The sequence below is a fragment of the Taeniopygia guttata genome, chromosome 12 (assembly GCF_048771995.1).
Source record: "Taeniopygia guttata chromosome 12, bTaeGut7.mat, whole genome shotgun sequence".
In the NCBI taxonomy this organism is placed as follows: domain Eukaryota; kingdom Metazoa; phylum Chordata; class Aves; order Passeriformes; family Estrildidae; genus Taeniopygia; species Taeniopygia guttata.
The window spans coordinates 9,069,840-9,095,220 of NC_133037.1; the positions used below are offsets into that span (position 1 = coordinate 9,069,840).

A 25,381-nucleotide genomic window follows, 5' to 3' on the forward strand; every position below is an offset into this window, starting at 1 on the left:
CAAAGAGAACAACTACCAAACAGCACTGACAAAAGCCAGACAGAGGACAGAGAGAAGCAGTTCTTATCAGTTATTTGCATTTTTTTCATATGGCAAATTTCCCAGAATAACAACATAATCATGTGTTTGTAGCGCAAGTAGAAGAACTCAACTTTGTTCTTAAATAGGACCACTTAGATACTACAGAGTTATATTAATAATACAGCCACAAAGAAATGCATAATTTTGAAGAATTAAAAACCATAAGAAAGCATAAGTAGAGTGGAGAGATGACTTGGAAACAAACAGAGCTATTTGCTAATGACCAATCAAACAGAAGTCTGGGGCAATAGATGTACATGATTATGTAATTTGCAGCAAGTGTAATACACCACACAAACTGATTAAAATATTCCAGATTCATTCTATTCCCAGCAAGAATGTCAGAAGATGACCCAGCTCAAAAATAAAAGCTCTGGTCTAAGCAGTTTATATAGTGGATAAGAAAAACAGAACATGAAAGAATAGAGGCAAAACAAGTCAATTTATTAGGTAAACACAAAGGACAGGAAATCTTATCACCTGGCTGTGTCAGGAATAATTGGTACCTATGCATATAAAAAGCCCAGTACAATAATGTTGCAGTGACTGGCAAGAATCAAGTGAATTTTAAGAAGTGGGGTCAAGTGTCTTCTGAGATTTATCATGGAGAAAGTATCTTGGAGCCCATGGCCGGCCCTTTACAATTTTCTGTTAAAAATATTACACACACACACAAAGGGACTGGGCAAACTACAGAGATGGGTATTTACCTGATGCCAAGTATAGAAAATGGAATCGCATTAAAGCAGATTAACTGGTGCAACCTACAGGAACAGGGCTTAAAGGCTGACAGGAAACTAACACTTCACTTAGGCTTACTGAACTATTCTGTCCCAAAAAGAGATCAACCTCCCTGCATTAAAATGAAATCTTCCCTCCAAGCTTTAAGGCCAATCTGATGGATAACTGATCTCATTCAAATTTCAGTGGAAACTGACTGCTTTATCTCATCTGTTCTAAAAAAATCCATCAGTTAATCCAAGCATCTCTCCACTGGATGGCCCCTGGTTCTCCAGGTTCCTGCACTATCTTAACATTTAAAGCATTCTCAGCAAATTTACACTTGGCAGATCTGTATAACTGATTAGAGGAAGACAGGTGATTACTGGTGAACAAAGAAAAACAAGGAATTCCTAGCTTCAATACGTTCGTTGGCTGGTAAAAGGATGGGACCTATTTTTCTGTTTTTCTTCCTTGGGTTTCTGGTTGGTTGGTTGGTTGTTTTATTTGTGTATTCGCATTTTTGTTTGGATTTTTCTCTTGTTTATTTAAATTAATGAATTAAGAGTCAGAACGGCTCCATTCACACACATAAAACATTCTAATCCAGGCAGCAATCCCAGGAGCTATAAGCAACACAAGAAAAAAACCACCAGCTCTACTCAGTAGAGATGAAGGCTAGAAAGAACTGTGTTACCAAAGATCCCAGAGCACTAAGATATATTTTGATCAAGAAGACTGTTTAAGATGACAATAATTTGGAAACACAGAGATTTCCTGAGTAAGTGCCAATAGTACTGTTGGTGGTCTACCCCTCTTATTGACTTTTGCAACTTAATCCCACTCTTTTCCACACATGGCAACATGTTTATGAAATCATATACTGAACAGATACCTTTTTACAAATCTAACCCAGCAAAAATGATCAAGTTTAAAGAAAAATCAGGTTCTAGTTCATGGTATGATGGAATTGAAGATATCCTTGCTCACTGAGTGGGGGTAGGAGTAGGTGACCTTTGATAGTCCCTTCCAACTCAAATTATGCCATGGTTCTATATAGTGCCATAAATTCTTGTAATAGCAATAAGGAAGGGCAGCAGAATATAAAAAAGGTCCAATTACCTTTTTGGAATCTGGTGCTGATGGTTTTGCTAAAGGTGTGTTTTAGATTATAGAACAGCCCTGAAAGTAATAGTTAAACCTTTCAATGAGGAAACAAATCTATAGCATATCTCTTAATCTGCAGCACCCTAACATAAATCCTGTGACTTGAAGTCAACCAAACCTGGGTTGTTTTTTACTCTTCCTTTTGTTTTTTGCCATTGCTAATCAAATTACTGAAGATCACTAACAGATGGGATTTGTGTTCAAAAAGTGAAATATCCAACTGGACCTGTTGGTCACTGCATGAAGCAAGTCCTAAAGAGGGTGATACCCAGACAGAGAGAGCTACTTGCCCGTCTGCTGTGGACCAAGGCTCCCTGTTCATCTGCAGGGTCCTCTTTCTCCCCTTCTTGTTTCTCCTCCTTCTCTGGCACCTGAGAAAGAAACCCAGATTAAGTAACCCAGTACTGTTTCAAAGTTACCAGGATTTCTATGGTAATTTAAGTTGCTAAAGGTTTAAAAAAAGGCTTCCTGCAGTTTCTGTTCTGAAGATTCCAACGCTATTGGATCAGACTCCTGCAGCACTGAATGCTAACATATATAACAAGGGGGCAAAGATTTTACCTCATTGTCACTGACTGCTGCAGGTGCTTCAGGAACTTCCTCGGTTTGCTGACTGCTGTTCTCATCCGACGCAATGCTCTGCTGTTCCATTTCTAGCTCCTTTCGACGGGCCTTTCGCCGGCGTGTTTCTGCCCCAATCAGTGTGCCTAAAACAGGTGGAGGTAGGTGTTCTGCAGCATTTGGGCTACGTTTCTGCACAGGGCAATTCCGGTTCCCCTTGTGACACGCACAGTCCACTTTATAATTGCTGCTCCAAAACACAAACATAATTCGTGTCACTCTTCATTTCTCAACCCCTGCACAGAGACATTCAATATATCTCCTACTAAACATCTCACCACGTGCCAAAGCAAGGACAGCAGGCTACCTTATGGCCTCTATTGTAGAATATGCCAGCAGAACTGGACAGAATAGCCGGGAAATGCAATTCAGTAGAAAACGGAGCAATATGTAGAATGCGAGGAAAGGGCTGGAGGAAGATGTCCAGTCCAGGAGGGCAGTGGAGAGCTCCTGGGCGAGGTGAGGGACTCACCAGATGTTGTACTCATAGTCAAAGGCGATGGTAACCTCTGTGTCCTTGGCAATGGTGGCAACAGCATAGATGCACAGGTGGATCATCCCATCAGCAATCACATGACGAACCTTGTTAAACGAAGTAGATAGAAGCTGACATCTCCACACGTTGCATTTCCTACTTCCAAGATGGAAATCTCCTTTTGCAAAGTAGCTCTTATTCTACTCTGAATAATTATCCCAAATTCTCCACAGGGAAAAGCTTGCTTTGCTGCTCTTGTCTCATACTGTGCTTTTCCACTTACAACTACTACCACCTGCTTACCCTCAATATCATTGTGCAGCCAAAGGAAAGACATAAAAGAAATCTTTCTCTTCCAAAAAAACCTCTCTCATGCTCCCGAACTGTCTTATATTCCAAACAAGCAGGAGACTAAGCTTATGTAAAACATGTATTTGCAATAACAGTGATGATGAAGAGAGAATTTACCTCTGCGTTTGGAGTGCAGGACCGCCTGATGAACCTGGCATCGTTACCAAAGGTGCGGGCATCAACACACATCTCAACGCCATTGAACTTGGAGTAGAACAGCACAAAGGGATATGGCCTGCAGAAGCAACAGAACATCTCAATCCCAAAATACCCAATTCCCACAGCACTGTTGTTAACAGGTATCCCTCACTTCACTGGAAGCAGAACTTCCATCAGCACTGCTGCTCTGGGGGTTATGTACTTCCAACTATTTAAAAGATCTGTTTCAGAGGGTTTGGTCCATAAGCAGAGCATCAAGCTGAGGTGATAAATCTGATTTCCCATTTCTATGGAAGGCACAGCTGACGGGACCCTGTAAGTGAGCACTATCCCATAGAGACACCAGTCTCTCTGGGCCATGATGCTCTCATACCCATCATTTCATAGTACTCTTACTTTTTGAAGAAATGCCCATTGACCTCGAATTGCTGTCGTAACATAACTTTCCCGCGATACTCAATTATAAGGGTATCTAGTGCCAAGTCTCTTGCTGCCCTCAGGATCTTCCGGTGCTTCTGAACCCGAGTCACCCTTCCCAGTTGCAGCTGTAACAAAAACCAGAGCAAAAGAGGAAAATTTGAACCAAAGGCCTCTAACTCATGAAGAATATTTTACTTACATAAGAAGTATTCTAATAGCAACATACAGAAACTCTGCCAGGTGAGTATGCTGTTTATTTTATAACAATTTAGTAATGACTAATAACCTTGATAATATTTATCAAAAGCAAACAGCATTTATTCCTTTCCTTCAATAATAGTCTGACAAATCTATTAGACCAAGTATTTCAGTCTTGCAGCTAGAAGGCATAACCAGACCTGTCACTTGCTACTAACTGGGAATTGCTTTGCAATTATGGCCACTTTCACAGACAGAATAATTCAGATCTTCCCTAAATTGTGGGTTGTTACATGTTCAGAGGAAAAAATGCAAGCTTTTCCTTCTGCAGAGAATAGTAAATTCCAGCAAACAGGCCAAAGACTTAAGCTGGCAATTTCCATCTCCATCCAGAAACTTCTCTACATATCTCTGCTCATCAGATAAATAAGTTATACAGATGCAGAGTGCTGTTGATTTTAATTTTTTTTTAACATGAGGAACTAAATTTTTAATGAAGTAGTGACAGTTTGTTAAAACATATGTTAAAGTCTACAGCTCTATTACAATTGATTTTCACAACAATGTGTCTTGACAGCAGGAAACAACAACATTCTTTAAGTACAGACATCCAAATATGACATCCAAAATTCCATAAAATATGGAATAATGGAAGGGATATTATAAGCACTAGGATATAGGAAAGACTTATTCCATAAAAACAAAGTTTTCTTACTTAAGAGATTAAACCTCTCAGTAAGTAAAGATTATGTGAAGATGACTGGCTGCCTCACCACCACTGCTGTGCCTGTTCCTTCCTAAGCATTCTATTCACTGCTCATAAGGGCCCAGTTTTGATACTTTTCCAGAGTGAATTGAAGCATAAGTGTTTTGATTTCAGTAATAATGAAAATCATGTATCTAAATCAGGAGTAAACTACAAAATTTTACTGAAAGCAAGTTCCCAACTTTTCCTGAGAGAACTCTCATTAGAAACAGCTACTGAGCACTCTGCTGAAATGGATAAAAATTAGTTTAAGGGGCTCAGCCTGAATAATGACAGAGCACATGATGTTCTAACCTTGTGGAAATAAAAGTTAATGTCTTAAGGCAGCACTCAGCACTGGGAGCCCAGTAAAACCCTCCTACTGAGCACATGAAAATACTGAACCACAGATCTTTTAAACCCTTTTTTCAGACTGGGATCTTCTATCTCCTCTGTATAAAACCCCCTCAAGAAAATGACTTTTGCTGTTTCTGTAAGTCATTATACTGCATATCTTGGATGAGCTAGTGAAGTAAGATCTATTTGTTAACTTCTCTCGCTCAGATCCAGGACAAAGACAGCTTTATATAAATATTAATTTGAAACTTATTCAGACTGGAGTAATAGTCCAGATCTCTGGTTGAGATACAATCCAGTGCCACATTTGTCATGCCTATGGGGTTTATCTGTCTTATACCACTCTATCTGCCAGCAACTGGGAAAACCTGGATATATGTGCTAGAGACTCTGAAGAGCCTTGCAGGGTGTTAATCTCTTCAGGTCTTGGGTCCTGAAGGAAGCTCACAGAGGATTCCCTAAGTCCACAGAAACATGTTATTTCCAGACTAAGAAGCTGCACTGTTGGTCCTGATTGCTAATCAACAAACCCACAATATGACTGAACGGTAGGATGAGACTGTTTACACTACAAGGAATAGTGGCTAAATTACTTTTAGCACTTTGTATTATCCAACAAAGAATAAATAAATGGGACCAGATTTCCTAGTGTATGACAGGAGATAAGAAGAAAGTATCTGAAGCTATTAGATTAATTAGGACCCAGAGTGCCTCCAGATGAATAATTCTATTTCTATACTATCACTGATATGTTTCTATACCTTCTCAACTAAGCTGGCCCTACACAGGAGGGTTGGACCAGATGACCTTCAGTGGTTCCTCCCAGCCTAAACTGTTCTACTACTCTAAGAGTATAATGAGATTGTATCTTTCAGAAGTTAATGTCTGGTAGCCTTCACTCTCACCTTTGCCCCATGACTGACTTGTATTACTCTTCACCTCATGCCAGAAAACAGCTTCAGGAATATAGGTGGGATAAGATGGGATGGTTAGAGGAGGAGAAAGTCCGTGCAGGAAAGAGAAACTCTGCAGCCATATAACTTATTTATCTGAGTTTGGTGAAACAGGAATGATCTCACAGCTCTTCTGGTAAGACACAGCTCAGCTTGTTTTCATTCTCTGAATTTAGAAATATGAAGCGGATTAGCTGCCACGCTTTCATGTGTGAAAAGAACAAATGATTTTATTCATGTCACAGGCTAGGGACTGCTGACTGCTAATCAGCCAAAACTGTTCTGATATGTTTGCAGAGCAACATCTGCATAATACTCAGTGGCTTTATTTTATAAAGGCCCTTTTGCTCTTCACTTCAGAATGTGAAATCAGTCAGGGGTTTGAGCTCAAGTCAGCAATTATCAGAGGCAGCAAAGGACAAATACTAACCCTGGGTTTGGTTTGGCAACAACAGACAGGAAAGTGATTCACAGCTTTCAGTTTGTCGAGCAACTGGCAGTCGCCAGGACTAAGACAATTTTATTCATAACACTAAACAGCTTCATATTTTCACAACTTTCCCTCTGCATCACGAGGACAGCTGAGAACTGGTTTGTCATAAAATCACAGAATCATTTAGGTTAGAAAAGCCTTCTGAGATCAAGTTCAACTGTTAACCTGCCACTGTCCAATCCATTACTAACCCATATCCTGCACTGCCACATCCACAAGTCTTTTAAATACCTCCAGGAATACTGACTCCACCACTTCCCCAGGCAGCCTCTTCCAGTTTGATAAACCTTCTGGTAAAGTATAAATCCTAATATCTAATGTAAACCTCCACTGGTGCAATTTGAGACCATTTTCTCTTGTCTTACACAAAATATTCCAATGAACAATTCCCATATCCTCCATGTATAACTCTTAACCCATCTTTTCCTACTCTTCCTGGTTTGAGGAAGCGTTTAGGTCACATCTCAATCTCTTCTAAGTATATACTTGCATCACTGTTGACTGAAGTCAAATGACCTTCTGAACTATTAAGAGTATGCAGGGCATAGTAAAACATTATTTTTATTCCTTTCCCCTCTCTTCAGAGTCTTCAAGGCCAAAGAGAGCAGCAACAATATTTCTACACAGCTGGCAAATGTATATTTACACAGCCTCCTGCTTTTTCCCTAGCTCAAAGTACTTATTTTCCCTTACCTCACAGAAAAGCTATTTTTGTGTTCAATAATGATACCTAGTTAAAAGACAACTGATGCAAACCAAGAAGCCTTCTCAGTTTGCTAACCAAAGGTGAGACAAATGAGTGAAACAAAAATAGAACACAGTGCATGAGAGCACATGCTTCACACCTATACAGGTGCCCTCTTCAAAACACTCCACAGCCACCTCCTGAGCAGAAACAGCAGAACACAGGAGCTGACAAGCAGCAACCCAGGCCAGCCACCTGTTTTTTCCTCAGTGTCCAAGAGAAACTACAAAGTCCCCTGACACCTTCCCAGCATGTGCAATGAGGAGTACCTACTAACAGCTTGTTTATACTAACTACAGCTCACTAACAAGTTTTGCAAGTTTTAACTTTTTTGTTTCCTTGGCATGTATCACATTTGGAGTCTTCTGATTTGGAATGCTGGCCACATTTTCCTATGGGAAAACCTATGTCTGTATTGGGAAGGGAGAGGCTGAAAGAGCATGGCAAGAACAAGCATATTTATGATTGGTGTCTTTTTTGTGTCGTGCTGTACACAGATTAAGAAACATGGCATGTGTTTTATTACTTATTTCAGGACTTTTCCTCAAACCCATGTGAAGCAGACAGTATTGGTTACATTTAGTCTCAAAAATATTAAGATTTCTAGAGAAGTAGAACTTTTTTTTATCTACATTTCCTCACCTGCTCTTCAGAAAGTCTAGCAAGAAGTGTTTCTCCCCAACCACACACACCGCCCCCCGCCCCCAAGAAATCTTATTTATTGCAGAATCAGAGGCAAGAATGGATGAAAGTTTGGTCCAAAGTCCTCTTTCTGCACTCTCCCTTACTGGCAATAACTGTGCTCTGCCTGACGTGCTTCACCTGCATGAAAGCAGAGGGAAATGTAGGAGGGAGCACATGAACTTCACTGAGTGAGCCAGCTGATATAAACAAGAATGATTCAAGCACAAACATATACCTGATATTCAGGTTTCTGACTCTGCTCCCTTTATACAGAAGAAGTGCCCCTCTTCTCTTTTGGAGCCCACCCCTTCAGATGCAACTATCTCCATTCTCCTGGACAAGGACGGCCCAGAAAAGCCTAAACTGGGTAGGAAGGCTGTGGTTTGTTCAATAAAGCACAGATAAGATGAAGCAACAGCTAAGAAAAGTATGAGCGGGGAAGACATACACTACCAAACACACTGTTTTCCTTTTCCTGCTTGTTTACATGTACCACATAAAGATGGCAAGACACCAACCAGTGCTCATCACTGGAAAGTTAGGGACAGACCAGCTTCCTAAAGTCAGTTGTAGTTGTGCAATATTTGGAAGTTACATGAGTCCAAATAATCCAAAATACTGAAATAATGCTGAAAGGTTCTTTAAAATAGCCTTACACACAAGTCAAGAAATAAAATAAAAAATAAATAAAGGGAATAAATAAAGGGGACTGGAAAACTCAAGCAGGAAATTTCCTATCTCCAGCAAGTGACAGATCTGGTTCTGTCTCAGGCCCTGCAGTCACCAAAGTATTTATGGCAAAATACCTGTTAACCACATTACAGAAATGTGCAAAATATTCCCAGCTTAGCATCACTAATTTGGTCTAATGCAAATATGTGTTAATCTCTCTGTGTACTGGCATAATTTCTGATTCACTGTGTATCAAACCTATACCTGTTGGTTTGAGCTACAATACTGTTCACCCATGCCCTGACCTACTCCACTTCTGTCCTGCTTGTTCTTACCTGCATCTGGGACCCAATAACAGTATTATTGCAGGCCAGCTCTGTTTTGTTGATTGTGTCCAGCATAGCAGTTTTGCCCACATAGTCTTTATTAGAGTTTAGGTGACGCTCCAGTAAGTTCTGCACATCAGCACTGTACTGGTTCGTGAAGGCTTCCTCGTACTGGTCCGTCCAGAGGCGGATCCGATTCTCCCACCCTTCAGCTGTGTTTTCATCCAAGGCATGTGCTTCAGATGGGGAATTCTGCACCAAACAGCAAAGAATGAATGGATAGTACACAGCAGGAAAACCTAGCCACATTGCTCCAAGCAAATGAATAAGCTATTAAAAAGGCAAATCAGTGCCAAGCTATGTAAGTGCTGGTTATGAGGACACATTTTTCAGCATCTGCACCCTCCAGAACACTGTACAACAGTGTCACTCAGAAATCTACTGAAATTTCTGAGCAGAACTAAGACCTTTTTAAAGTTGGTACTTGGCACTGCTACATAAAATAAAATTAGGCTAGCACATGGCCATTAAAAAATCAAGCCATTTTGGAAAAATAATAAAGTACATTAAAAAAGCAAAAGCACAGAACACACAAAGGCAAATAAATATCATGTAAGCTTGTCCTACAGACAACCCACTCACGCCTAACACAATGCTCAATGATGCTGACTGCAATCTCAATCTTTGCACTGACTGATCCAAAAATAGTCCTGAACCTTCTAGCTAAATGGTCACCAGAGTTTCAAGAAACTGAATGTAGAGCATAAGCTAATACCCACAGGGTTAAAACTGCAAGTCCTAAGCAGAGTAAAGAAGAGAGGGCAAAATCAGGTAATCCGTTTAGACTGTCTTGTAAAGGCGGGGGAAAAAAGAAGCTGGTAGAAAAAAATACATAAGCTTCATTCTTTACTTGGCAGTAGTTGAAGTAGTTCAACAAATACTCCAGAGCTCAGTAACTCAACTGGCTTCATAAAGCACTGAGACACATATGACACTGAGGTCTTAGTAACAAGGACAAGTGAAGAGCAATCATTATTTTAATCATATATATTAAAACCAGCAAGAGTTGCCATGCATTTTTACCCTCTCAAGTCACTGGCACACTATGGAGATAGTGCATAGGGACACCACAGTACTGTCCTCTTTCCTCTGAGCCACCTGCTAGAAGCCACTGCCAGCTGCAGGACTGGGATCAGGTGGAACTGAGCAAACCTTAAGACACCTCCTGTGTGTCTAGAAACAAATGCAGCTCGCAGTTCAAGTCCACTTATTTTGTCAAATAAGCTTCCTATTCAATGGCCGCACCTACCACTATTGCAGGAAGTCAGAGATAAATATATTGTCCTGTCCATCCCTAGGTAAGAGGATGTGGAGAGAAACAAGGCAGCACTACTGGGGACTCCCAATATTAAACTTGTGAACTACTTTGATGTCCAAGCTTGAAATAGCTTTGATGCAATCAAACAATAACTGCCCTCACAGAAGAGCAGCCACAACCAGTTCTACATCCCTTACATCAAACACCCCACTCCCAAGTGCCATGAATCAATCACCTCTCGGAACTGGATTGCATTATCTGACTGGAATCTATCAGAAGCAAATGGAAGGTTCAAGGGGCAATTCCTGTGATACCCTTTTGAATAGGCCTCCTTCTGATGCACTGTAAGGTTTGACTTTATTACAAGGCTGGCCCCACAATCAGAAATTCCCCAGGCAAACAAAAAAAGGGACAAAATAACACAGAAAAAACCCCACCACCAACACAGAGGGTTGTCATTTCTACTCACCTTCATCCTCAGAGACTTTCGTGAGCCCTCTCGAAAAGCCTGTCCCCCAGACAAGGAGAGAGAAAAAACAAAGTATTAAATATTTCCTAAGAATCAGGATCCCAGAACCACACTAAATCTTATTCCAATCCTTGATAAAAGATGGCAAGAATTAAAGGAAAACCTACACACGAAACAATGGACCTGAATGAAAAGAGACTCTGCAATGCAAATCCAGTGGAAACTGCTGAAAAGCTTGATGGCCATGACTTCTGAACTAAAAAAGCCTGCCTCACACTTAGTAAAAATGTCAAGATCAAAACCAAAACTGTCCTAACTAACCTCACTTGCTTTGATACAAGAAGGGTCCAACAACAGAATCAAGGTGGTTCACAACAACAAAATAATCCCTCCAGACCACACATAGCTCCTGCCCCCAGCATTTTATTTAATCAGTGCCTACCAGAACTTCAAGGGAAACTTAACCTGTGGAAAATCATGGTAAAGCTGGCAGATGATGGGAAAGAACCAGCTGTTCACACACTTGCATTCCAATATAAGCAATCTAAAATTATTTCAGTCCACAAACCCTCACAAACAAGACAGGAAAGTCATCCCTCAACAAATGTTCATCACTACCTACATAGTTTTCCACACAGGCACTATCTCTGTCCCCAAAGAACAGTGCCAAGAAGCTCTGCAGCTCGAATTCCTCAACAAAGCCTGCTAAAAAATACCATGCTTCCTTCATTTTTCATTCTATTCACAGACTGACCCTTTTCCACAAACAGCCAGACTCCAATAGCTATTTCCCCAAATCCTAATACAGCAAAAGGAAAAAATATGTAATTGAGTCCAAGCGCTGAGCATGAATGGACAGCATTGGGAAATAAGGGTGGAGTTCCAGCAATGTAATTTTTAAACCAACAGCCACGTACTCGAGTAGGTCACAAATACAAGGTGTCCCATTATTACACCCGAAAGAGCAATTCTTGACAGAACAAAAATTTCTTGTCTACTGCCAGCTTGTCAACCTGCTCCTAACAACACTCTGCACACCATTTGGTAGGAACTGCAGCAACCTTGTCTCACTCCACATACCTTGATCTTCTTGGCCTTTGGAGCAGCGCGAGCCTTTTCTGTACTCCTCTTCCTCTTCTTGGGTTTGCTCCTGCGGACGCGGTTGACGGTCAGCGTGATGCTGGTCGGCGTGTGCTGCGTGGCCGTGTACAGCACTGTGGAGGGAGAGAGTTCTTCATCCCAGCTCTCAGTGGCACTGCTGTCCCCACCTAGAGAGACAAGTGCTTCATGAGCAACAGCTTCTCATCCCTGAGAGCACAGCTTATCCTTATGGCCATTTTCATCAAGACAACTTGCTGCCCCTGAACAGCTCTTCCCTGAGAGAACTATACCACCTCTGTTTTCCCACCCAAACTGGGAACAGGTGTTTCAAACTTCTGGATATGTGACAGAATAGCACTGATGAAAATTCGCCTTTTCTGTTCACAAGATAATCTGATTTTCCCTAGAGCTAACTGAGGTGAAGCGTAAGGAGAGGAGAAAATCCCAGTGGTTGGGAGGCAAAGAACATTAGCTGGCACTGATCACAGTCAGATGATTACAGCATCCAAGAGACAAAGGTCTTGAAGAAAGAAAATAAAAGTCACTGTTATCAGAATTATAACCTCAAACTCACCTGACACGTTGTCCTGCTTCCGGTGGCGGAGTCTGATCACCTTCCCCCTGCTCATTCCTCTGCCAAAGGAGAATGCACAATTGAAGCTGGTTTGTAGGAGTAAAGTCACTTGAAATTCAACAGGATGTCACAAGATGCGTGCCCTCAGTGGGGCCCAGGATGATAAGAACATCGATTTAACATCCTCATCTCCACTCCTGGTGCCACCAACACTTGTCAGGCTGACAACGCAAAGGAGGAGGGTCAATACTGGGTAAAGCACTGGAAAGAATGCTCCAGTTAGCAAAAGGAAGTCTGTCCCACAGCCCAAAGGTGACACGGTTCAGTATGAGCAGTCAAGACAAGGAGCAGCCCAGATCTGCACTGCACCAAAGCTTACCTGCACTTTTCACACTTGAGGAGGAAACCATCTTGGGAGACACTGCAGTGGCACCAAGTGGGAATTGATTCTCCTTCTGAGGAGCTCTCACTATCCCCGGAGTTCTCCTCATCAGGCGAGTGCAGGCCATTCAGTTCTGCACGAGGTATAATGGTCTGGACAGGAGGAGAGGCTGGCGGTGTTGGAGGAGGAGGGGCTCCATAATTATGATCCTGAAAATGAGTATTTGCAGTACTACTTTTAATGTGAAGATATGATGCCTAGAAACTGAAGTCCCAAATCCACAGTTCCCAGGTTAATATTTAACTGCTGTAAAACAATAGTCTGAATTCCTCAACCTACCAAGAAGGTACAATAATAGCTCTGAAACATGTAAATTATTTCCTTCAGCACCAATGAATTAAACTCAAAACCTATGAAAACAACCAGGCTCTTTCGACATTAACTGTTACACTGCTAATAATCTGAGATGACATAAGTGTTTAAACAGTGGAACCAGCTGCCCTGAGATGTAGAGTTTCTGTCTGTTGAGATAATCAAAACTCAACTGGACATGGTCTTGAGCAACCTGCTCAAGCAGTCAGCTTGAACAGGGAGGTTGGATTATGTGATCTCGAGAGGCCCCTTCCAACCTCAAGGATTCTGTGACACCCTGTTCATCCCACAGCTTCATGCCATGCTCCCAACTCCCATGCTCCTGACAGCTCCTTGATTCTCGTTGTTTTAAGTTATCACTGTGAAAATCTGAGCAGTTGAAACAAGTATAAATAGTGCACAATAAACCAAATGGGGCTTAAAATTACCACCAGGAAAATATTATATATTCATATATATTCACACTTCATTCATTTATTTCATCCAGTTAAAAATCTATCACCTAGAACACTAATAAAGTTTGCTGTAGAGTATGCAAGACTTCACAAACAATAAACACAGAAATGAAAAATGTATGGCAGAACTCAGCTCTAACTTAGTGTTCCCTAATAAATAAGCCAAAATTTCTAAGGCTTAATAGGCAAAGAACTACGGAACAAGGAGAAAAGAGTAAAAGTAGACAGTAAAGAGCTGATTCACTGCAGAGAGAGTACTCACTGCGTAAGGCAGCCCGCGATAGCTGTGTTTCTGGGTGGCCCCATAGCCGTGGCTGGAGTACACATTCTTCTCACTGACAGCTGGACTAGCTTCCACAGACTCTGGGCTGCAGAAAGGGCCAGAAGTAAAACCCATCAATACAACATCATTTTTTTAGTGCCAGTATTTCACTGCTCTTTTCTATTGAACACATGAGCTCAAAATTAAGAAACGTCATGAAATCGAGGTGTTGTCATGCGACTCACCAAGCATCATGTGTGCAGAAGCTGTACAGGATGAACCTGCTTTCAGAGGGAAGGAACTGAGTAAGGGCCACCCTATACAGCTCATTAAACTAGGTCTCAGTCTGGGAAGTCAAAAAGGTAATTAGCATGTAAGAAGCTCAGTTTCCTTATTGTTGAGGAAATTTGGTCTAGTTCAGCATACGCATCTGAACCCAGCTAGCCTAATCTCAAAGCCACTGAACAGTACTGCCATTTTATCTCTGCAACAGCTTATTTCAACTGCAGCTAAGCAGCTTTCCTGCACCTGCACTTGTTTCTCTCTCCTTCAGATATCAAGTCTTACTGAGTCCAACATCCTGTGATAAAGCCTGCACGAAAACTGCAGCTATCCTGACAGCAACTACCAGGAACTGGAGGTTCCTGTTACAAAGAGACAACAAAATCCATGACCTGGACAGACAGTGGCCACAGACAGATCAGACTCACCCTGTGCTTTCTGTACAGCAGCCTGCAATGAGCAGAACAGGAAATCTGCTGCTGAGGTACAATGCACTCTTCCACCACAGGGTGGTGAAAAAAAACAGCTAAAAATCAAAGGTACATCCTCAGCAGAAAGCTGCAGAAAACCTACTCAGAGAAGGGACAGCTGCAATTCAATGCAGGGGATATTAGATAATGAGGCTACAGACAGAACACCAGCAAGGAAACATGCTGTCTTCTGTAACAAGGAGAAGATACAAATAACCTCTGCACAGATCAGAAGTAGGGCCTGTATCAGAATACAACAGAATATTACTGAATCATGTCTGCAGATGAAATCTTCATCAAAATTACAGCATGCAGCTGAGCAAGCAGGGAATAAAAATATCGAAAATGAAAACTTTACCTCAGACCTCTGCTGCCCTGGTGAGATCTCACAGGATTCTCAGTGGGTCCTACATGGCCAGCATGAACCAGGCACCATCAAATAATGGCCAGCAATCACACGTGAGGCAGTGCTTAGGAACCCAAGAAGAGTAACCCCTTGCCCTTTGGACTTCCTATTAGCTCTTGAAATCTCTGCTGCACTTAAGTTTGCCCCACCCTGCCACTCAACTCCATCTATTCTCCACGGCACCAGCCTCAGAGCTTCTGGCTTATTCTGGAGTAAGGTGGATTTGTCTTTGCAACATAAAGGAGCAATAATTTATTGTACAAAGGACTGCAGAAAGTAGAAGACATAACACCTATGCAAACAACACTTCTGTAGCTCAGGATTCAGGTGCACGACATGACAAATTCAGTTGGTTTTCAATGTTACTACAGCCAGCTAAACTGTCAGAAGCAGGAGAGATATAGATGATCTCTCTCAAAGGATGTGTTTCTTAATAAAAGGTACCATGTAGAGTTTGCCACATAATCCAGCCTCTGCAACAATCCTTTAGGACTTTCAGATTGGTACAGTGTCAAATCTATTCAGGTTTAATAACCCTTTCAGAAATATTTCAGTATCAGAAGAAAAAGAGCCTAAAAAGTCTAAACAGCAGATATGTCCTCCGTCCAAGGCAGCCACATTCCTAACCACAGTCAGACTGGAATACCAGCAATGCTGCCGCAAGCATTAGCAATAAAACTTCAGAATTGTTGGTGCAACGGTGTCCAGGGGCAACAACGCTGGGGCCCATGCTTCCTCAGCAGCAGCATGCCAAGCAGCTTCCACACCTTCCAATATGCAGTCAGACTAACACAGCAAAACTACTCTGCAGCTTCCATGTCACCCTCAGATGAACAGCAACACCCTACACCATTTTCACCTCCTCTCTGTATCAGAGGCCGTGAAAGATGCTACAGCTCAGCCTGTAAAGAAGATCAGTTAGTTTTCCTTTTACCTTCCCCACTGCCTCTGTGATGCACATCTTGCAATCAGTCTCTTTTAAGAGGTACAAAGCTCAGGTACCCTAGACATTATGTATCAAACCAGAGAGTTTCAAAGGCAAAGTGAAGGACAGCCTTAACTTTGAACAGACCCATGAAGGACACTTCAGCAGTAATAGTGCATCGATGCAAAGCCTGGAGAATGAAGTCCTGGACACCCCAATTTTTAGAAAACAGGCAGAGAAACCAATTCAGAAATCTTCAAATGCCTTCTTTCAACACACTCCAGACTAGCCTCAAGCTGGACCTACAAATTTCTTACAAGGGAGAAAGAAAATACTCTGCAGAAGGTTTATAGTCAGTCTTTTTGATAGTTAAATGCTACAAGGGACACATGCGCAGACACATCTGGCTCTTCTCCCTGTCACGCTCAGCTTTGAAAGCAAAGTACATGAGCAAACTATTTAGCACTCTTCCTCCTGCCATAAACAGTTTAAAATTCCTGCATGTTGAGTCTTCAAAGTGCTGCTGTGGGAGAAGCAGTGTGACAAGCAATACTAAATGATAGATCTTGAAAAGTGAAGGATCATGTAACCAGCGCAGATGAGTGACTTGCTAGATTCTGATTCTCCCTTTAAAAACAATATGTAAAAATGTGGGCTTTAGGATGGAATGAAGCATCACAAAGAAGAATGGCTAGAATGGGGCCAGTGCCAAGACAGACAAAAAAGAGCATTAGCAGTCTTGTAGAGAGTAAGACTGCATAGTCAAAACTCTATGCATAGTCAAATCAGGGTGAGATGGAAGGGAAAAACAGTGATTCAAACCTTAGCCCACTGCTCTTACAGATCAAAATTAATAGAGTCTGGAGCAATTTCTGTTCTACACTAGTCCAGCTGACTAGGTGCAGGTATTTGCACAGTAGATATCTCTAAATAATAAATGGGAGAAACCTATCTCCAAAACATCATTTGTAAATTTTTGTAAAGAGATACTACAGTCCATGTTTCAAAGAAGGATGCAGGCAAGCAGGAGGTAGAAGCACAAAGAAATATACTTCAGGTCTCACTTTCATCCTTGACAAAAACATACTCTAGCCCTACCTGACATGATTCTAACAAGGTTTTAAGAAGAGATCACAATGTGGTATTTCCTGATTTTCAAATACTTCTGACTCTGCAGAAGTAAAGTGTTTTCAAAGAAATGTAAGTCCCCTCCAACAGGCCTCAGAGATAGGGCTGCAGTGACAGCCCTGCACATGGTCCTGTGGTGGGGACTCCAAAGGATGCTCTCCGAGGTGTGCTCCTTGGAGTCTGCTCAGGAGCAGAAACAAAATAAAGGTGCCTACCCAGGCTGATGCTGTCTCACATCTCTGTCAAACTCCAAAGGTCTCCACAAATCAGTCACACAAGACTGGTACCAAGTCTGAGCTAAAAGGCTCTACTGAGAGGAAGGTTCAGCTTGCTGATCCCTCACAATGCAGCTGTTGGAAAAGGAGCTGGTTTGTACCATGCCAACGTCAAGCCTGGGTACAGCAAACGTACGACTGCCTGCACTTGACTATAGATTTACTAGCTAAGCTGATAAAAAAACATGGTTGAGGGCCTCATACTGCTGGAATTTTCCTTTTCCCCATATCCTCTTGTCAAACTTACCAATTTCCATAACTCTGCATTTGTTAATACCCATCTCTCATACAGCCAGTGGACCAGCAGCCCCTTTCTCCTGAGCGGAGAAAGCACTGGCACCAATCCTACAGCCCGACTCCAGGTCAGCCCTCTGGCACCCTCCCGTTTTCCTTTCTCCTCATCCGTGGGGTAACACTCACTCCGATCCTGCAGCCATGTCGGAGTAGGACGTATCTGGTGTGGTGACTCCCAGAGGGATTGCAATGCTCATGACGCCCGTCGGAGATCACGGAGTCCAGAGGGCAGCGACTGGCCGCTCCGAGGGCGGAGAGGAGCCGCAGAGCCTCGGCCAACACGTCACGGACATGGGGAAACCTACCAGGGTAGAAACAAAGCATTGCATCTCCGTTATGGGATGAGGTCTCCCTGTATGCCTCTAAAGAAGGCTTTCACAGCAAAGAAAAGCAGAAATAGATTTCCGTCAGTGACATGCCACATCATTTTTACTTCATTTTCATATGTAGGGCCAGGGAAGAGGTAGATGGCAGAAGTTTGGTGGGGAGGTTAGGGGTTTTTTACAGTGTTGGACTGGCATGCAATGAGCTGCTTTGCCTTAAAGCTGATAATGACCGTTCCCTCCCCCCCCAAGTAAACTCAGGACTAATTATTAGATAAGTAATCTATTAGCTCCTCCTGCATATAAGCAGCAGCTGTCACCTATCACCCACAGCCGTCCACCAGCATTTCCTCTTTCCCCAAACGAGCTGCAGGCAAAATCCCATCTCTGTGGACAAGCAGACAATGCCAGGGTGGACCGAGCTGAGACCTCTCCCTGGAGCCCAGTTTGTACGTGCACTTGCTAGGCCCCCAGCACAGGTGAGTGCTGTTCCCACACCACGTCCCCACGGCAGAGCCAGGGCAGAGTCTGGGCGCGGGGAGCGCGGCGGGACCGGGTGCGGGAGCCGCGGTGAGTCACGGCGAGTCACGGCGGCACCGGGGCGCGGCCGCCGCCGGGCCGGGGAAGCCCCGGCCCCACCTCCCCTGCTGACCGCAGCGTTTGCTACGGCCGCCGGAGAAATCGCCGGTCAACGCGGACTTCCGAGGGTCGCATGGCGGCCGGAGGTGAAATGGGATCAGCGCCTCGTTATGTAAATAACCTCAGTAACACAGACGAGCATAAAGGAGCTATTATTCTACACAGCTCGAAGAGAGCCCCCCCACAACACAGAGAGAAGCTGCATTTCTGCACGCAGCAAAGGTAGCTCTAAAGCCAAAGAAAAATGGAGACAGCCACCCTCTCTGCACGTTAAACTTTAAGGGCAGCCTTGAATACTTTCCACTGCCTTTCCCTGGCTCCGGCAGCGCAGACAGGCCTGCCTGCTGTCACATGCTCCCCGGCATCTCGGGGCTCTGCCAGCAAACCCTCCTGGGCTACAGAGGCCCTGAGCCAAGTTTTCCTGTGGGTAGTGAATTTCACACAGGGAACTGCCTTTGGACACCACAGTCCAGCCATTGTTTAATACACAAAACCCCCAGAAAGACAAAAACACACACTCACTATAAGGGCAAATGAAGAGTGAGAGTCAGAAAGTTTAAATGCTACATGCTATGTTGCCTTTTCCTGTCTTAAAAGGCAGGCCGCTTCTCTTGGCACAAGGAAATACTTTTCCTTCTTCAGCATACATCCCTATGGAAAATCTTTCATAGAGTATGACAGGCATACAGTGAATTACAGAAGTAGCACATAAAGATTTCTAAGTGGTCTATGGCAATTCCCTGTTATGCCCCAAAGCAATGGTCTCACAGGGAGGTGGGAGATGAAAAAGGAAACCGGCAGGACTAAGCTCACAAGCAGTTCCAACCCAAGACAGCCCAGTGTCCTTGAGTGTGTTTTCTGGGAAAAAAAAAAAAAAAAAAAAAAAAAAAAAAAAAAAAAGGACCTTCCAGAAGTGTCTTATTTACCCTTTCTCGTGCTTGTGACAAGAGTTGTGATTTCTACACTGCCACAAGATGAGACAAACTGCTACTAAAATACAGCTAAAAGCTGCAGACATCAATCCCTCCTTCAACCGAGTCACGTAAAACTCTAGCACAAGGTTAAAAGAAATAACACAAGTTTCTCAGTGTCTGAAGCATCCTTCCCTTTCAGGAATATGGAAAACTCTCCCTCTCCCCACACCGAGTAATCTTTCCAAATACTTGTTTAGATGTTTTTCCCTCTATTGATCTCATGCCTTTGCCAATGACTGTACCCAGCTGGCAGCAGCCTGACAGTTCATCAGGACGAATTCCAGCCTCCCGCCTGCCTGTGACTAAGCAGAACTGGAGGATTTCAGGTGCAGCTTCTGGACTAGAGTCACAGGATACCTGGTCAAGCCAGGAGTAACTGGGACAAGTTTTCACCCACTTTTCATAGGAAACCCTCTTTCTCTCAGTACTGTACAAATGCTGCTGCACTGATATGGTCTGGTAACTCCCATTTTTGTGAAGATTACTGTAGAAACATGAAATGGCAAACCAAAAGGTTAAACAAGGCAAATTCCAGTTCACTTTTGTGTTGACCCAGCAATACTTGCCCAACTATCACCCATGTTCAGATTTCACTGCTTGGTGCTGCTATTTTACATGTACTTTCAATTCTGACAATTTGACAATTCAAAACGAACTGCTGAGTCCAACTTCAAGTACTGTCCAAGACCACTTCACCTTCAGGCTACATTACAGTCTGGACTCCACGAAACTTGGCCTGCTAACATGCAAAGATCAGCCTGACAGATAATGCTGGGGTTGGGATCTAGATGTTCACCTACCACACTGGACAATTTCCTGTATATTCAATCCCCAAGGTCCTTTCTACCTCTACCCCCAAAAATACAACTGAAGGGGAAAAAAAACAGAAGTCACACCCAGTTCTCTCTGCTGCCACTGAAAGAAGTTTTATTAAATTCTAAGTCTGAATTCAATCTAATGAGCTTCAGACCACAGCACAAATGTATCTCCCTTACAACAAATTCTTTTTGTAATCAAATGGAAATGGGAATTTTGATGGCCTATCAGGTAGATAAAATTTAGCTGGTTTTGAAAATGCAGCATTTAAAGATATTTCCCCCCCCACATTTGGCACCTACACACCAGCCTCCTTAACCAGTCATACCGGTATAAAGATACTTGGTCTTCCCCAACATCATAAGAACAGCCCAGATGAGCATCCACCCACACAGCCACCCCAGCAGGGATCCCCAGTTCTCACTCAGCACAAGTCACACACCAAGGGACTGACCCAGTGTGACTGGCTGCCTTGGCTACACTGTGAATATATGCTATTCAGCTATTTCAGGTAACATCCTGTATTGACAGAAAGGACTGTAATAAATCTAAGCTGGCCAAGTGAAGGTTAAGTAACACCTGCTGCTGTAACAGTGAATTTAATTTTCGGAACACTGTTTAGGATGCAATGGCTGCAGTGCTGCATTGGCTCACTTCCACAGCCAGTGCCATCCATGTACAAATAAAGCAGATGCAGAAAATTTACTGCTGGAAACTCTCTTTATTATTTGTGGTGTTAGAAGTCTGTACTAACAGGGAGAATCAAGCATAGTGAGTCAAAGAGCTCACCAGAGCTTCCTCCTTCAAGATGCGGTTGTTCCAGTTTTCACTCATGTCCCAGTCATACAGACACTTCTGGGCTCCCGTGGTGTGCAACATCTGGTGACAGACTCTACAAAGTATTTGTGAGTGTCATGAAAAATTCACCTGCAGACAAAAACCCCAGGCACAGTCTCACAGACTGCATAATTCAGACCCCATCATCCTTTGGGGCTGCTCGGGTGATGCTGTAGAATCTCAGGGGGGACAGAATGTGTCCCTCACAGCCTCCCATGGTCACAGATTCAAGGACAAAGCAGTTACCAAGCAGGGGGAGGACAGAGATTCATCCTGTTCCTCTGCAGGGTCAGTGCACATCTGTGAGTCTTGTCCACAAAGAGCCTGAAATACTTTACTACTGTGCACCCAGTGTCTCATGCATGGCCAAGAAAGATAAAAAAGTAACACTGGTACAAACATATCATGGACAAACTGACAAAAGCCTATTCTGATTATGCAGAACTTCAATATGTGAGCCAGGGCAGGGAGAACAAGGAAATCACCTTTATGTGCACTGGAGACCACTTCTTGTTCACAGATAGTAAAGGACAGACAAGTGCTTCCTTTACCTCTCCCCATACTTCCCAACAGATTCCAGACTTTTGACAACCTAGAGTTACTGTCTGAACAATAACCATCATCATCTTCTCTATGCTCAGCAATGGGCCTCTATTACAAAGGATGAACTCCATGTATAATGAACTGCACATTTTTAAGCTCCCACGCCATTACCAGTCATATCAAATTCAAAGCACTTTTTTCTCCTGCACCTCATACTGCCACGGGCCAGTCCAGAGTATACTTCTTTGGCATCCTCTCAGCCAGACTCATTTGGGACAGAAACAGCAAGGTCTGGTAAGTTCATACTTACACTGTTATCTGCACCAGTGGCAAATCACTCAGCATGTAGAGCTGTGTAACAAGTGTTAGCATCTTAGATCTTCTTCATTCATCTTTTCCCCTGGAAATTTCAGAATAATCAAAATCTATGGGACATCTAATGTAAACAGGAACAGCTTCCATTACCATGCTGAAAAAGTACTCTCATCTGCCAGTGTCACTCTAATATGTGCATAGTCCACCTGAGTCCAATCAAGCACTCCCAGTATATGCACAAACCTCATGTCAAGATCAGATCCTCAGAGAAAGGAAAGCACCTTTAGAGCAAACAGAATCAGATCAAGATTTTCTTTATTTAACAGGTAAAAAAACCCGCATCAAATTCCCTGAATTTCAGACATGTTTTTCTATACAGCCATCTACAAAGACACAGGGCAGAGCAGATAAACCCTTAAATCATTTAGCTGCAACTGACTGTGAAACAGATTGCTAAAAGTACTTGAAGTGTGCCTCAATCTACCAATAGAAATGCTTAGCTCTGCTCTGAAAACAAGCTGGGTTCACTAAGCAGCAAGGAAACAACTGTGCCAGTTTTAAAGAATGAAATATTGATGTATGTATTCACTATTATCATTAGATCCATATATCATCTGCTAGTGGGCAGACAAAGCAAGACAGCAGTTCTATCCCACGGCGTCTGGGAGAACTCAGTCCTGGTCTACAACAGAAAATATCAAAGTAACAGGCAACACTGGCATTCATTACTAGCTATGCACACCATGATAACCAAGTTATTGACAAGTATAGCGCAATGGTTAAAGGTATATTTGTCTTAGGCCTTTCTCAAAACTGCCCCCTGGTTTACATGTATGCAACCATATGCAAAAATAAATGCTTCTATGTACTTATTTGGTTCAGAGTTCTTCTTGCTCTCTGGGGTCTAGGGAACCTTGAAGAACACCAACAAGCTCTTAGAACAAGAATAGCAGCATTTTAAAATCGTAAAATGTCAAAAAGCAACAACCTAATGAGAGCTGTTCCTGCTCATCACACTCACAAGAGCTGCAGTCAAAGATCAGGGAATGGCAAAACTACTGCTTTTAGAATATGTGTGATTTAAAATGCTTTTGGTATCCAGAGGCCCATGCATCAGTCAAGTTGTTCCTTACAAGATATGAAATAATATTAACAATTCCCATTATTCTTGAAGTGCTCTATGAAAGCACTACACACTACCTCAATACATGTTTATGAATACACCTACTTAGCTAACATCATCAACGTGATAAAGTTGTTCAGTGATGGCTATATAAGCCATTATTAAATTGAGGTACAAGGAAGTTAAACTGATTTTGATAAAATTTGAAACAGATGGAAAGTAAGTAAATGTAATAAAAAATTAAACTAGGTTTAAGCCATTTTAAGGCAATTTTCACAATATCTCTCCACACGATTCCATCATTTTATCTCATAAAGAAAACATCAATTTTAGTTACACTCCTCTGTGAACTACACCTTAAGGAACTACAAATGATGAGAGAGCAACTGATAGAAATTAATCCAAGCAGAGAAATTACAAAATGCATAGTCAAGTACTCTTAGCAACTGACCCAAGACTGCAGAAATTATATTAAAAGGCAAAAAGAATAACCTCAAAACTTTGCTGCTGCTTCAGCAGTCAAGACGTTATGCAAACCCAAACAGAATCCTGTTTTTCTTTTGAAATCATTAAAGATTTCAGATACTATGATAAAAAATATAAGAGAATTTTAGTAAGAGGTAAAAAAGAGGGCAGGTAAGACCTTGTCTCCAGAAATGCCTTCTCCTGGACAATTCAATCACATCCTTGACAGTTCAATATGGTCCAGAGGTGAAGATGTCAGACAAGGGTTTGTTTGGACTTTCTTAAAACATCTAATCTGCATCACAGAACCTTACTAGAAAGTTTAATTTCTATTGCTTGTAAATTGGTTGAAGAGTCATCCATAAAGATAATTCCATAAAAATGCCATATTAGAAAGCAGAAGCAAATTACAGAGCAGCAGTGATCCATGGCAGACCAAATTATTCTGAGGTATGTTTATGTAGAGGTGGCAGGCACACGCCAGGGAACTTTGCCTGTACCCCATGCTGATCAGAAGGGACCTGGCAGCATTTGTATGGTCTGCTCACACAGTGTGCTGAGCAGGTGACACAGATGATGTTTTAAAGGACTGTAAACAATGCAATGCAAAAAGGACTATCCCAACCAAGAATATCATATTAAAGTCTACATAAATTTAAGGGTCATAAACAGAGGAAATCTTCAAGAAAACATCACAGTACTATGAAAATTCGAAATCATCAAAATAAAACTAAATGAATAACAGAAACAGTGGAGAAATTCAGAAAAATCCCACAGACTCAAAAGATCCCCTTTCTATGCTAAAACCATTGCTTTACAGTGGCTCTATCTCACAGCATTCCAAATTGCTGGTGAAGGTGACAAATTCTTCTAATAAAAAAGCATTTTAAATTATGTTTTTTAATTTAGTATATTTTATTCTATTTATTACATTTTACTTTTGCAAATACAGTTCTCTACTATTTTCTGGAAAATATACAGTAACACAAGAGAAAAAAAGGCACCACAGTTTAAGGCACAAAAGTTACTAAAGTACATGGAATGGGAAAGAGGAAAAATATCCCTTTTCTCTTCCAGTTCCACAAACTTTTGATTTGGTAACAGTCATGGGGCAAAACTATTCTGCAGTGCAGGGAACACTAATTGCTATGCTGGTCCTATACTGTGAGGTTGCTGCTCTCTTTTCCCATGAGGTGAAGAAGAACAGTCAAATGCCTGTATGTCACAAAAATGCAAACAAAAAGGTTCAGAACAGATACTCTGAGACTAAGAGTTTGACAACCAACCTCCAGTGAATCCAGCTGTGGCAGCTGATGTTACTGCTGCGACCATCTCCTCTAAATCTTTGCCAAAACAGGTGGCAGGAAGGAAACACTGCCATGTCTCATCAATTGCAGCTGATGCCAAGACCGGACTAAAAGCAGAAACAGGTAAAATACATATTCCCATTTAGACACTGTTCTTGG

At 42.2% G+C, this 25,381-nt stretch overlaps 1 protein-coding gene across 1 annotated transcript in view; it reads right to left on the reverse strand.

Annotated features, from left to right (window-relative positions):
• Positions 1 to 25,381, reverse strand: part of SETD5 (SET domain containing 5) — a 65,100-nt gene that overhangs the window by 21,112 nt on the left and 18,607 nt on the right. The window contains exons 2-13 of the mRNA XM_041718822.2: positions 18,007 to 18,181; positions 14,101 to 14,206; positions 13,009 to 13,220; positions 12,630 to 12,688; positions 12,035 to 12,222; positions 10,955 to 10,993; positions 9,177 to 9,419; positions 3,971 to 4,119; positions 3,533 to 3,650; positions 3,062 to 3,171; positions 2,530 to 2,776; positions 2,259 to 2,339 (exon numbers count right to left, since the gene is read on the reverse strand). Of these exons, the coding sequence (XP_041574756.2) occupies positions 2,259 to 2,339; positions 2,530 to 2,776; positions 3,062 to 3,171; positions 3,533 to 3,650; positions 3,971 to 4,119; positions 9,177 to 9,419; positions 10,955 to 10,993; positions 12,035 to 12,222; positions 12,630 to 12,688; positions 13,009 to 13,220; positions 14,101 to 14,206; positions 18,007 to 18,077 (1,623 nt within the window). The 5' untranslated portion in view covers positions 18,078 to 18,181. The remainder of the gene's footprint in view (positions 1 to 2,258; positions 2,340 to 2,529; positions 2,777 to 3,061; positions 3,172 to 3,532; positions 3,651 to 3,970; positions 4,120 to 9,176; positions 9,420 to 10,954; positions 10,994 to 12,034; positions 12,223 to 12,629; positions 12,689 to 13,008; positions 13,221 to 14,100; positions 14,207 to 18,006; positions 18,182 to 25,381) is intronic.